Genomic DNA, 14,063 nt, shown 5'->3' with positions numbered 1-14,063 from the left:
TCTTAAAGGACTATTCCGGGTTCAGTACAAGTTAAGCACAAATTACAGCATTTGTGGCATAATTTTGATTTTATTTTGACTCTTCCCTCCTTTTCTTTCAAAAATGTAAAAATCAAGATTACAGTGAGGCTAATGATGCTAATAATTTTATTAAAGCACTTACATTAATTCTTGAGTTAAAACTCGTGTATTATTTGAGCTGTAAAGTTTTTTATATATACATATATATATATATATATATTATTTACAGTCATATTAGGGTTTTAGGATTTGTTAACAATACATCGTCAAGGCAACAAAGTTGTATAATTGGCTATAACTTTAAACAGAAAGGTTAGTAATTGATTTTATCACACTAACATCATGTTTACATGCATATTGTTTGTCTTGTGGCTATACTTTAAAGAAAAGTGAGTATTTTAATATTCAAAAATTGGCCCCCGTTCACTTCCATTGCAAGTGCCTCACAGCAACCCAGGTTTTTGCTTTATTTTAAAGAAAAGAAGGGGCAAGTCAACATTTATTTTTGTGGTAATCAATACTATGCAACAAATGCTGTCGATTGAGCTTAACTTGTATTGAGTCCGTAATATTCCTTTCAGAGTACAAGTTGAAAACATGAAATGTCTAAAAGCCAAAAGGTCAAACAAAAATAGGTTCAGTTCAAAATACTCAAAAGGCTGATGCAAATAGTTGCCTCCATTTTTTCATTGTTAAACCAGCCCAATATTTTTTTGTGTTATAAAACCTTAAAACTAATATAACACATTTTTCATATTACCTTAGAAAATATGCACACACACACACACAAAAACTTGAGTGGCAGCTAAAGGTTTAAAATTTGATGCTATTTGTGTTTGTCCTAGCTGATTCTCACAAAGCGTAAGTATGCAGGGCTGGATTGGTAATCTGGCATACCGGGCATTTTCCCAGTGGACTGATGCACTTTGGGGCCGATCAGGGGCGGACTGGCCATTGGGGAACCGGGCGGGCCGGCCGCAAAACGGGCCGCGATAAGCTGTAATGAGCCGCCGCGTTATGCAGAACAGGCCACAAAACGGCGCCGCGATATGCCGAAGGGGGCAGCGATATGCAGAAAAGGACAGCGACCCCCCCCCCCCCCCCCCCCACACATATACACACAACTTTTGGGCCAGTTGCTATGTAAAATCCCAAGCCGATTTCTCTTCCCAGTCCACCCCTGTATGTATGGGTCATATTTCACCCTCAAAATCAAACAAGAAAAAAATATTTTCTTATGTAAATGTAATCAGGTGAATTCACTAAACAGTTGACACTTTTGCACGTGGTATTTAAGCACAAAAATCTGCGGCTTATTCACTACGAAACTAGTTTAAGAAGACACAATTAGTGCTGAAGTAGTGCTGCGTCTTGAGTATTTAAATAAAGGCATTGTCATTCCTTTCTGTTTCAGACTGCCAGGAACTCCGACAGGAAACACTTTGTCAAGCTCCCAACATCATGTTCGCCAGGGAGTGATTCTACCTGATGTGTGTTTAAATCAAGTGTCCCTGGAGAAACAGAAAAAACTATACCTAGCTTCAGTGGGAAAAGACGGGAGACCAAGACCAGAACGCTTTGCTGTGCTTTTGTTTAAAAGTCTAATACCACATACCCTTTATCAGGACTGGGCAGGTTCTGTCAACTTTGATGGCTCCAGGGGTAAAAATGCACTACCTAACAACCTACGGCAAACCATATCAGAAATGGTTTGCCAGAAATTCCATAACCTTGCACCCCGTGACTGGAAGATGATAAGAGATCGGATTAACGAACTTCTCCGTACCAAACGACTGACTTTCCCCCTTTTTTAAAGCCATTGTTTGGCTGTAAACATGGTGCTGTAATTGCTGTTTTTTTTTTGTTTTTTTCATTTATTAATAAAAAATGTTTTGTAAGCAAGCTCTGTTCATATGATTTATCATTAACACCTTCCACATGCAGTTGCTGGCCGGCACGAGGCGGGCGCTAGATAATCGGAGCAGTTTCAAAGCAAGCCAAATCACAAAATAATATCACAAAAACAATCTGCGGATAAAGCAGCGTTAGCATCCCATGTGTTTAGGAGAACTAAATGATCCCTTCTGGGGAAATTAGTCATGATTCCATCCAAGTTAAGAATTACATTTATGTGCAAAATCGGAATTTCGCAAAACACATATTGCAACTGAAGCAGCGTTTCCATTCCATGTGTTTAAGAGAACAAAATAGTCACTTTTAGGGAAATTGCTGCAAAACAGAAATGCAAATGTAAGTTAAAGCCACGGTGCCTCTTTTACTAAATGTAATAAATTACTTGGTTTAGAGCACGCAGACAAAACACTCTTGACTAACTCTTTGTTAGTGTTCAGTGGCAGATGCCTAATGTTTGGGAGTGAAAGCATGTCAGACAGTTCTAGGAGGGAACAGGCTTTGTGTCCGGCATTGAAGAATAACCAGGGAAACATCTGGGATGCAATGAGATGATTTTGATGGTATTCTCTGAGCGAATTATGTATCCACATGGAGTAAGGCAAAGTCACATGACTTTTGATCAGGGGCAGTAATTATGGGGGACTTGGGGCAAAAATGCCACAACATTCAAAATGTGGGGGCAAAAAATGCCTTCGTAATGAATTAATCTGTTTTTTATTTGTAACATCTGGTTTGTTTATTCAAACATCTGATTGGTTAGATTCTATTATAGTACTAGTTATACATATCATGGCATGAAAAATGAGTTGATGTTATTCCTAGAATAATGGGTAATAAATTCTCAGTCTTATTAATTTGTATTAATGAATCGATTAAAGTTTTTGACATAAACAAATGTCCCTGAAAATCAAAAGCAGGGGGCAGTTCACCCGAAAATGAAAATTCTTGTCATTTACTCACCCTCATGCCATCCCAATGTGTATGACTTTCTTTCTTCAGCAGAACACAAAATAAGATTTTTAGAAAAATATCTCAGCTCTGTAGGTCCATACAATGCAAGTGAATGGTGACCAGACCTTTGAAGCTCCAAAAATCACAAAGGAAACATAAAGTAATCAATATGACACCAGTGTTTACTTTCACTTTTTCATCTGAAAGTCACATGTAGTGCCTGTTAAGTTTCACTTTCACATCTAAAAGGGAAAGTTAAAGTAGAGATTTAGAGTAAAAAAGGACATAAATATTGTTTTATTTCTCACCCACAACTATTATATCGTTTCAGAAGATATGGATTTAAACACTGGAGTCATATGGATAACTTTTGTGTTTCCTTTATGTGATTTTTGGAGCTACAAAGGTCTGGTCACCATTCACTTGCATTGTATGGACCTACAGAGCTAAAATATTCTTCTAAAAATCTTTGTTTGTGTTCTGCTGAAGAAAGAAAATCACACACATCTGGGATGAGGGTGAGTAAATAATGAGAGAGTTTCAGTTTTTGGCTGAACTATCCTTTATATTTAAAGTAAAAGAAAATTTCTGACACTGCCTCTTAATGCACATCTACTGTATATTCCTATGTAAATTCTATAATTGGTAAATGTGTTTCCATAATAGCTGCAACATGATAACACGGGAGGTCGACATGTTGTTTCCGATACCCGAAAAATGGAGCTCACACGTGCCCATACGCCCAACATCACTTACCGCTTTGGCCACTGGGGGCAGTGTTTCGAATTTCGGTTAACAGACCAATTTCAGCAAATAAAATAACCTACAGATTCTGATTTTTTGATCAGTCTTGTAGTTTATGCACATCTTATTATTGAATAAAAAAATATCTACTTCAGTGAAGTGTATACGTTTTTATGCACATTTTGGAGATTTTGTTCACATCTTAAGTGTTTCCATGCAACATTTGTAATTCAATATCTCAAAATGTGCATAAAAATATGTGGATGGAAACCCAAAGGAATATTCTGTGTTAAATACAAGCTAAGACTTATTGAGCCACTGCACAGTGTGTAAAAACACATGCATCGACAGTTATAATTTTATGATGGAATTCTAAGGGACAAGCAAATGTACAATGATTGCCCAACAGACTTCCACTGTAAGTGATTTCTGCCCACACAATTTAATTTATTTATTTATTTTAAAAACAGAAGGAGATGGTTTAGTTATTTTATGGATGAGCAGCATCAGTGTATAAAATTATCACATAAAAGGAGCATGCAAGGTAAACCATCCTGAGTGTTTTGTTTTGTTTTATGCTGGTTCTCTATGTAATTGTCTGTGTGTATGTACAGAGACATGGATGAACAGATATGAGCGGATGCTTCTGACAACAAAACAGGACAAACGAGTGAACGTATGTGTGTGTGTGTGTGTGTGTGTGTGTGTGTGTGTGTGTGTGTGTGTGTGTTTTGACAGACATAGTGGTGACATTTGCCCATCGCTGACTCAATGATCACCCTCTGATGAACACAGCATTCTGTCACTCCGGGGAACGGACGACAAGTATGCAATCAAACAGCTTTCACTCTTGATAAATGTGAATTCCATCACTCCCTCTCTTTATCTTTCTGTCTTTGAATGCTCTCTCACACACATGTGCCATAATTCATTCATGCTCTTATGCAGAAACATGTTCTGGGATAAACAGGAATGCCACTGTGTTGTGTATTATAGCAGAAGACCAGTCCATGTTTCCAAAAGGGTGAGAAAACATGGGACTGTTGTGCTGTCAACTCACCGTCAGGCATGTATCCAGTGTCGAGTGGCATGGCGGCGTGTGCCTGAAAAAATGTGAATGAAAAGCCTTGTTTATGAAAGTTCTCACACAAAGAACAGACATATGACAGTAGCCAATAGATACCTTACAGTAAGTCTCAAGTATAGTCTCAAAGTGGACACAGCAAATTTCACTTTCTTCATTAGTATTTTTATCTTGTTTTCCAGTACTACATTTCTAAATATCCTTAAAACAAGACATATACTTAAGAAGAAAAACTGCATAAGATACTATGGGTCCTATTTTAAGAGCACTTGCACTATACTCACACTGCAGTGTCAACGGGCATGATTTTGGTATTTTCATACAAGTGTGCGCTAAGTCTAAGCGCAAGTGGGTTTGGCGAAATTTCGTACGCAAAGCGCTAATGGGCTGGGTCAAGTGCAATTTAATTCTGAGGTTCTTCTCTATTTATTGCACCATCTGCATCCTATTATATAGTCCATTCCCTCAAGCACCAGAAATATAAAAAAAGACAGTACATTCATAAGAAGTTGGCAGTGTAAATGGACTGTATGCAATGAATTGGAAGAACAGAACTGTTTCTATGACAGTGACGCACTCCCTTTAATAAGCATAGAAAATGTGATTCTCATCAGGTTTTGGATGTAAACTCTGTTAAAGACAATGTTAATATTATTAATCATTTTCATCTATTGAAACACAAATCTTGGCTAGTATTTACAGTGATTGTATCGGTACGCACTTCACTTCTACCGGTCGATTTTGAAAAATGTAATTAATTTATTGAAACACAAAAAAATTAAACAAAAATATTTCTAAATTCAAATTACACTTCAAACGAAACAAAAATATAATCAAAATAACGAAGTAGTCCAAAAAATGTATACCATATCCAAACATTTTACCCTCTTCAACTTCTTTCACCGGCCCCTTTTTCAGTGACCTAAAAATCAGTCTACGACAACAGGTGGAAAAATAATAATACAAATTATATCATGAATACCATTGTAAATATAAACATAATAATAATAGAAAAATAAACCATGACCTATAGATAGTTTGTTTCATAAAATGAGTTTGCACGCGTACAACCTCAGATAGTGCAAACACTCCTGCCCACGCCCATTTGCGCTGGCATAAAAATTGCGCTTCGAATTAGCGTGCTCACGAAAATTGGATAAGACGTAGTGCACGATTGTTTGCATGTAGTGCTGCGCTTTGCACACTCAAGAAGCCCAATGACAAGTTTTCAGAGAATATATCTTGAATCTAGTATATTTTTCTTACTACATTAGCAATTTTTTATTTAATCATAAACCTCACTAAATTCTGTTAGATTTATGCCTAAAACAATAAATGACTTAAAACTACAATATTTTGATATTTACAATTTTCAAGAGAATCAGCCTACGAATGGCTTATACTTTTGATACAGTGAATATTTCAATGTTTACTGATTGACCCCATTCACTTCCATTGTAAGTGCCTCACTGTAACTCAGATTTTTGCTTTTTCAAAATTATCGTATTCTAACTTTTCTACTAAATACACGGCTATGAAGTTAGTTCCAGGTTTTTCGACTGCATAACAGATGCTTATCACTTCACTTCTTTCTTTTCAGTCACTTTTGAACTCATTATGGTGGCTTGGACTGTTTCTAAGCAAAATAATTCATCGATGGCGTGAGGAAGTAGGTCTGTACCCAAAAGCATAAAAAAAAATAACCATGGTATAAGCGGAGTAATTAGCCCTGGACTGTGAATTATTGAAAAAGAATGCGCACTAGGCTTTGGGTCATGGCTGCATTACCACCTTGGATGTGCTTCAATTTTTAATAATTAAAGGGTCCGTCGTCAATTATTTCTTACATAATATAATTATTTAATTGAAATTGCAAATAACTGACGCAACATGCATAATTCTATGTAATCGCATTAACGTGATCTCTGAAGTATGACATGTTTTCTGTGTTAAAATACATTCTCAAATCCCAGCTTAAAATGTAGAGAAAACTATAAGTGAGCCATTCGTAGGTGGATAATACTCTTCAATTTAATGAGTCCTGTATATAGATATAGATATTCACCATCTCCCAGGCTGCAGGGTCGTGTTTGAAGAGGGAGTGGGTCAGCTCCACCGAAACACGTTTTCTGTAGTCTGAACTCTTGTCCTCAGAGATGCGGAAGAGCACAGCCGCAGCGTAAGTGGCTGAGGAAGAGATGATGTGTTAAAAAATAAAATGTTCACCACACTGGTCATCACAAGAGCCACCCCATACTCTCAGGACATTTGTCAGTGGTTTAGAAGTGTGGTGCTAAATCAAGTGGAAGATTTGACCTCTGTTCAGTCTCTAAAATAACATAAAAATGTGTTGTATTAAGAATAATGTGTAATAATATATAGAGGAATATAGAACACATAAAAAGAGTAAATACTGCAGATATCTCATTTAACAGAACTGACTATCTATCTATCTATCTATCTATCTATCTATCTATCTATCTACCTGTCTGTCTGTCTGTCCATCCGTCCATCCGTCCATCCATCTATCCATCTATTCACACAGCAGGTAATATGTTATATAGAAAGTATGTAGGTATGGCATTAGGCGTAATAGCACAAATGTTTCTTGTTGAGTGTCACTCACCGATCCCCTCATTGGGTGAGTGTAGGAGCTCCATGAGAGGTGCAGAGGCGCCCTCTGCATCAATCATCTCTGCAGACTGCTTGTCCAGAGCCAGCTCACACAAAACACCCGCAGATACACGCTTTATATTCTCCACATATGAGTACAGAAGCTAGGACAAAAGAGAGAGGGAAAGAGACAAAGAATGAGAGGAGAATATACAGGTAAATTTACTTGAAGAGTATAAATTAAGGTACAGTGGAGTCCAAAAGTTGAAAACACTGAAAACCTGGGATTAAAAAAATCTATTTTAAACCTGGAAATATACAAAGTTTTATGATTTTGAAAGAAAAATAAAAAGATAAACTTGAAGCAATGATGTAAACATAATAAGAAAGGTTTAAAGGGGTAGTTCACCCAAAATTCTCTCATCATTTACTCACCCTCATGCCATCCCAGATGTGTATGACTTTCTTTCTTCTGCAGAACACAAATTAAGATTTGGCCCCCAAATTCGGACATTCATATTATATTTTCAACTCAACATTTCACTCGACAATATAACTTGCAATGAAAACATTTGCGTTAAATTAGAAAAATGCTCAATAGAAGCACTTTCACTAATCGTTTCAGACTTTTGGACTCCACTGGCCAAATTTAGTGAGGTTTATGCCTACAGCAGGTCAAAACAATTAGCCAATGGGGTGAGAAAAATAGACATAGGCCTATATTTAAAATGCATTCTCTGAAAATGTGTCTTAGTATCTTACACAGTTTTGCTTATCGAGTAATTGTATCTTGTATTAAGGATGTTTCGATGTTTTTATAAGGAATCAACAAAGATACTGATTAAGAAAATGATTTTCAATCTTGGAACTTTGTAATGCAACACTTCTTATGTCTCCTTCGGGTGAATTGCTTGTGTGGCTGCTATTCCTCATTTGTGAGTTGCTTTGGATAAAAGCACCTACTTAATTAATAAATGTAATATAGTGCAACATAATTACACAAATACACAGCAGCCAGACACCCCGCAGTCATCAGCCATGACAATCACACATCACAACACGCACAGATGAACCAGTCTCACGATCAGGAATGCCATAAGGTTGTTCAGTACTTGCACAAACAGAGGAATGGTCTGCAGGCTGGCGATTTCCCCCCGGTTGATTGGATCTCTGGCCAGGATGTGCAAAGCGCCCGTGCAACCTTCTACAATCTCCTCCATTCGCACGCCATCCTATGAGGAAAGAGGGAAAATGCAGTAGAAAGTGTCACACCAAAGAGACCTACTTTTCCGTAACTTGGTGTATGCCAAAAACTAGGACTTTAATGCTAATTGGATAGCTTTTTTAACTCTCTTTGGGGTCTTTGGCCTGTATGGGAAGTTGGATAAAGCGGCTATTGGATTTAGGGACAGGGGACCAAAAGCAGTTAGTTTGCAAGTATAATGTATTGAGAATCAGGTAGAAAATGTTTTACATAAAGGTTGAAATATACCTGATAGGTCTGCTGAGCACCTGAGCCGTGCCTTTGTGTTTCCTGGTGAGCTTTCAATAGCAGGTTGACCAATCGGGGTATAGTTCCGGCCTCCCTCAAAGGCGCCTGATTGGTTGGACAGAGAGCCAAGTTGCGAATCAAGCCCACTGTGGCCTATAGCGAGAAAATGTACATAATTAACTACTGTTCATAACATTTACTGTTCTACTGTCCCAACAACCTGCAATTCGGCAATTCTTTTTTTTTTAATGTTTTCTAATTGTTCACAAGCAATTAAAGGAATTCAGTTACCTAAATAAATCTTTTCCCATAAGAAAATGTTATTTTTTGGAGCTTGCTCTTTAATAACTCATAAGACTTAATTGAAGTTTCAACTCTAACTCATTAAATGTGAATGGCATAGCTCAGATATATGGAACAATCAAACTACTTTGAAACTGTAACTTCCCAAGCTACTCCTACCTTAAATTAGTTCAACTACCATCAAGATACTCTTTTTCAAATTTAGTTAGCTACACTACAAGCTACCAACAAAAAGTAGCTAACTATTGATGCTATTGATGGTATTATTTAATTTTGCAATTCAATAAAATCACCTGTTACAGTACATAATATATTTTAGGGTGACATTCCATTACGAAAATTAACCATGGTTTTACTAAAGTAACCATAGTTTAACTATGGTATTTACAGAAAAACCATAGTAACCACAAAATTAACCATGTTTACTACAGTCATGGTTGCTGCAATATTACTATAGTAAAACCATGGTTACTATATGCACTCAAAAAACTATTTTAAGACTTGCACATTCAGTTTCATAAAATTCCATTAAATTGATTTGAGTAATCTTAATCAAAACAAAAATTATAATATATCAATAAATATTTTAAGTTTTATTAATTTAACACTTTACAATAAGGTTTCATTTAGCTAACTTTAGTTAATAAATTAGGTATTATGAATAAACAATTAACTATATATATTTTACAGCATTTATTAATCTTTGTTAAATGTTAGTTAATAAAAAAACAATAGTTTATTGTTAGTTCATGTTAACTTACATTGTCAACTAATGTTAACAAATACAACTTTTGATTTAAAAAATGTATTAGTTTATGTTGAAATTAACATTAACTAATATTAATAAATGCTGTAAAAGTATTGTTCATTGTTAGTTCATGTTATCTAATGTTGTTAACAAATGGAACCTTATTGTAAAGTGTTACCATTTAATTTAGTTAAAAATTACACAATTCAATTTGATGGAATTGTGTAATAAAATTGAAATGCGTAAATCGTAAAAGTAGACAAAATTATGTTTTTGAGTGTGGATACCGCATTATCACTGTGGTAAAACCATAGTGAGTTGTATCAAAACCAAAAATCATTCGACTAAAGTCATAGTTACTACAGTATTAGGCTACTATAGTAAAACCATGGCTAATTTTTATAACGGTTAAACAAACAGGGTGACAACACTAGACTTACAAACCTTTACAATTAATATAAACTAATAAATACCCTATTTTAACAGATTTGAAATATAGTGATAAACAGCAACATTTAACTGAATATTTCACAAAAAAGAAGGCAAAGTCATATTCTTAATTTCATATTCATGTTCATTTATCATATTTCTTAAGTGACATATTCTTGTAAATTACAAAGTGCTGACTTTTGAGTGAACACTGGCACTGACATCAAAATGATGGCAACTGAGGGATGTAACTTCACACATTAATGGGTTTTAATTAAAATTTTGAGCTAAATGCAAAGTTTAGTATGAGATGCTCAGTGTCAGAGGATAAATACATGTGTGTATGCAAATCTCTTGAGGTGTAATGTCTTGTAAATCACTCCAAGATAATGTTTGAAATGGAAGACTATCCTACCACTACATACTGCACAGAATATAATGACTACATTTATTTAAAACAGTATGCATTATGCAACGTTTCAAACAGTATGCTGCATGTTTACTACAGCAAATTATGTCCAGTTATCATCTCAAAAACAAATGCTGTTATTTTAAGTTTGTGTAAAAATCCAATCAAATAATGAGTCAACAAATAGATGTTGAAAAACGCTGCTACTTACAGTTCATTTGTCACACAGGAAATATAAGATCAAGTCAGGTATTCCATGCATAAAGAAAAAAAAAACATTTTCTTAATCAGTGTGCCATCCCAGATGTGTATGACTTTCTTCTTCTGCTGAACACAAATGAAGCTCTTTTGGTCCATTCAATGCTAGAAATATGAATCTTCAAAAATCACATAAAGCCATTATAAAAGTAATCAATACAACTCCAGTTGTTAAATCCATGTCTTCAGAAGCGATATGATAGGTATTGGTGAGAAAAAGATCATTTAAGTTCCATTTTACTATAAATCTCCACCTTTGACCAGCACCGACCACCGGTTGGCGAAATGCATGAAGAATGCGAATCACCAAAAAAACAAAAGAAGAAGAATGTTTAAGTGAAAGTGAAATTGGAGATTTACCCACACCTCTCATATCGCTTCTGAAGTCATGGATTAAACCACTAGAGTCGTATGGATTACTTTTATGCTGCCTTTATGTGCTTTTTGGAGCTTCAAATTTCTGGCCAACATTCACTTGCATTGTATAGACCTACAGAGCTGAGATATTCTTCTAAAAATCTTCATTTGTGTTCTGCTGAAGAAAGAAAGTCATACACATCTAGGATGGCATGTAGGTGAGTGAATAATGACATTTTTAGGTGAAATATTCTTTTAAGTTGTTTTCAAAGTAATCAAACTAAATTTAGTCTTTTAAATTCATGTTTAAAACAAGAAATTGCTAATTGCTGATGGGGTATGAAAAATAAACTTGTACCTTTAAAATTAAGTTTATTTTTCTTACCCCACAGGCAAATTTTTTCTTCTTTAAGCATAAACCTCACAAACTTTTCACAAGACCTCTTTTTAATGGAAAACAAGACAAAAACACTGTGAATTGCACAGAGTTAACACTACATACTACAGAAATAGTATGAGTAGAATGGTAGTATGCTATTCCACCTCAGTTCAGAGAAAATATCATACTCATACCATTATCTGAGGTGTTTGTCAACCCCAAGCAAGGGCGCAGATTTGGCTTGAACACTCAGCCAGCTGTGTAATTTCATACTGCCTCCTTCATAATGCATCATTAGGTAACAATGTTTCTCTGCTGATTAGAAAAGCCTTGCTGCAAGATCAAAACTCCACAGGGTGGAACTGCAAGCCATATCATCTTCCTGAACCATTACCAACCACAAGTGAATTTAACATGACCTAAAACATTCCAGGCATTGGGGTTCCATGTGTGTTCCATTAGTAATGTGTCTTCCACACCCTGCCTGGGTGCAACCGGAGACATCATCCAAACTCACATACTGAAATGGGAGAGTCCACCCACAGTTTAGAGGGTTCGCCTAAATGTCATTTGTTGAACTGTGGAACAGTTTTCTGGTACACATAAGCCTTTTCGAAATGGATAGTTAAGCCACTAAATTCTGATAGGATGAGCCATGTTTGAAGTTGTTGTTAAATTCCAATAAACCCACACCTGTGAGTGCACATTCTATTTAAAGGAATAGTTCACCCAACAATTAAAATTCTCTCATCATTTGCTTACCCTCAGGTCATCCCAGATGTCTATGACATTCTTTTTTCAGCAGAACACAAATGAAGATTTTTTGAAGAATATTTCAGCTCTGTAGGTCCATACAATTCAAGTGAATGGTGGCCAGAACTTTGAAGCTCCAAAAAGCACATAAAGTGGTTTAATCCATGGCTTCTGAAGTGGTCGAATCAGTTTTGGGTGAGAAGAGACCAATATATATATAGGATACTGTGTATACAATTCGGAGTAAATTCTAGAGACTGTTGTGCGTGAAGATTCCAGGAGATCAGCAGTTACAGAAATACTCAAACCAGCCTGTCTGGCACCAACAATCATCCATGCGATTATCCAATCAGCCAATTGTGTGGCAGCAGTGCATAAATCATGTAGATACAGGTCAGGAGCTTCAGTTAATGTTCACATCAACCATTAGAATGGGGAAAAATGTGATCTCAGTGATTTGGAGCGTGGCATGATTGTTGGTGCCAGATGGGCTGGTTTGAGTATTTCTGTAACTGCTGATCTCCTGGGATTTTCACACACAACAGTCTCTAGAATTTATTCAGAATGGTGCCAAAACATAAAACATCCAGTGAGCAGCAGTTCTGTGGACAGAAATAATGTTGTGGCTGATCGATGTATATACATATATTATTTTTAATTTTTTTCCAAGCTTCCTAACGCCATCTAGCGTTCTGCACATCCGTCAAGCACAAGGAAGCGTTATCGAACTTGAAATCATGATCGTGCCTGAAGATTGCAATGGCAAGATGTACAGTGAAAAGGGGTTATATTTTGGTCTGTTCTCACCCAAAATTGATTAGATTGCTTCAGAAGACATTGATTAAACCACTGGAGTCATGTGGATTACTTTAATGCTGCCTTTATATGCTTTCTGTAGCTTTAAAGTTTTGGGGACCATTTACTTGCAATGTAAGGACCTACAGAGCAGAAATATTCTTCTAAAAATCTTTGTTTGTGTTCTGCAGAAGAAATAAAGTCATACACATCTGGAATCGCATGAAGGTGAGTACGTGATAAGAAAATTTTAATTTTTGGGCGAACTATTCCTTTAATATGGCAAGTTTCCTCTTTGAAACCAGCCAAAATCAGTCGACAGCCTCCATTGGTAGAATGGGTTGATTATAAATTTATAAACACATTAGTTCATCATCGTTTTTCAGCAAAAATGTATTATGAATGTATAGCTGTCATCATGAATGTATAATGTTTCATTATAGTTGTATAATTTCCAGATATTACAGCGATTTAATAATCTAAAACCAATCTAATCCAAAAATTAATTAATTAATTTTATTAATTTATTTTTTGTAAAGAAAACTTGATGATAAATGAACACTATGATGTACAGTAACATTTAAAATGTAAAATAATTGGTCCTGGTGAAAATGTGAGGGAATGTGAGGGAAATGTCTGGGATGAGGGGAAAACAATAAGATCTATACATAAAAGACAGTAAGCCATGAAAGACTGTGTGTTTCAGCAATTTTAGTACCGTTCACGTCGTGCCACATCATTCACATATTGCTTTATTTAATACTCAGTAGAGAGCTACAAACAAACCATCTGAAAGCAAGATCGACCCAAACA

The 14,063-nt window shown here is 35.8% G+C and overlaps 1 protein-coding gene across 2 annotated transcripts in view; it reads right to left on the bottom strand.

Annotated features, from left to right (window-relative positions):
- LOC127421197 (junction plakoglobin-like) overlaps positions 1–14,063 on the bottom strand; it is a 98,217-nt gene that overhangs the window by 16,335 nt on the left and 67,819 nt on the right. For both annotated transcript variants that reach the window (XM_051664040.1, XM_051664041.1), the window contains exons 10-14: positions 8,820–8,972; positions 8,440–8,559; positions 7,341–7,491; positions 6,780–6,901; positions 4,691–4,733 (exon numbers count right to left, since the gene is read on the bottom strand). In XM_051664040.1, coding sequence (XP_051520000.1) covers positions 4,691–4,733; positions 6,780–6,901; positions 7,341–7,491; positions 8,440–8,559; positions 8,820–8,972 — 589 coding nt within the window. The remainder of the gene's footprint in view (positions 1–4,690; positions 4,734–6,779; positions 6,902–7,340; positions 7,492–8,439; positions 8,560–8,819; positions 8,973–14,063) is intronic.

Source organism: Myxocyprinus asiaticus, chromosome 30 (assembly GCF_019703515.2).
Source record: "Myxocyprinus asiaticus isolate MX2 ecotype Aquarium Trade chromosome 30, UBuf_Myxa_2, whole genome shotgun sequence".
NCBI classification, from domain to species: domain Eukaryota; kingdom Metazoa; phylum Chordata; class Actinopteri; order Cypriniformes; family Catostomidae; genus Myxocyprinus; species Myxocyprinus asiaticus.
Note: the sequence above shows the minus strand (reverse complement) of the source record. Positions and strands in the feature narration are given on the sequence as shown.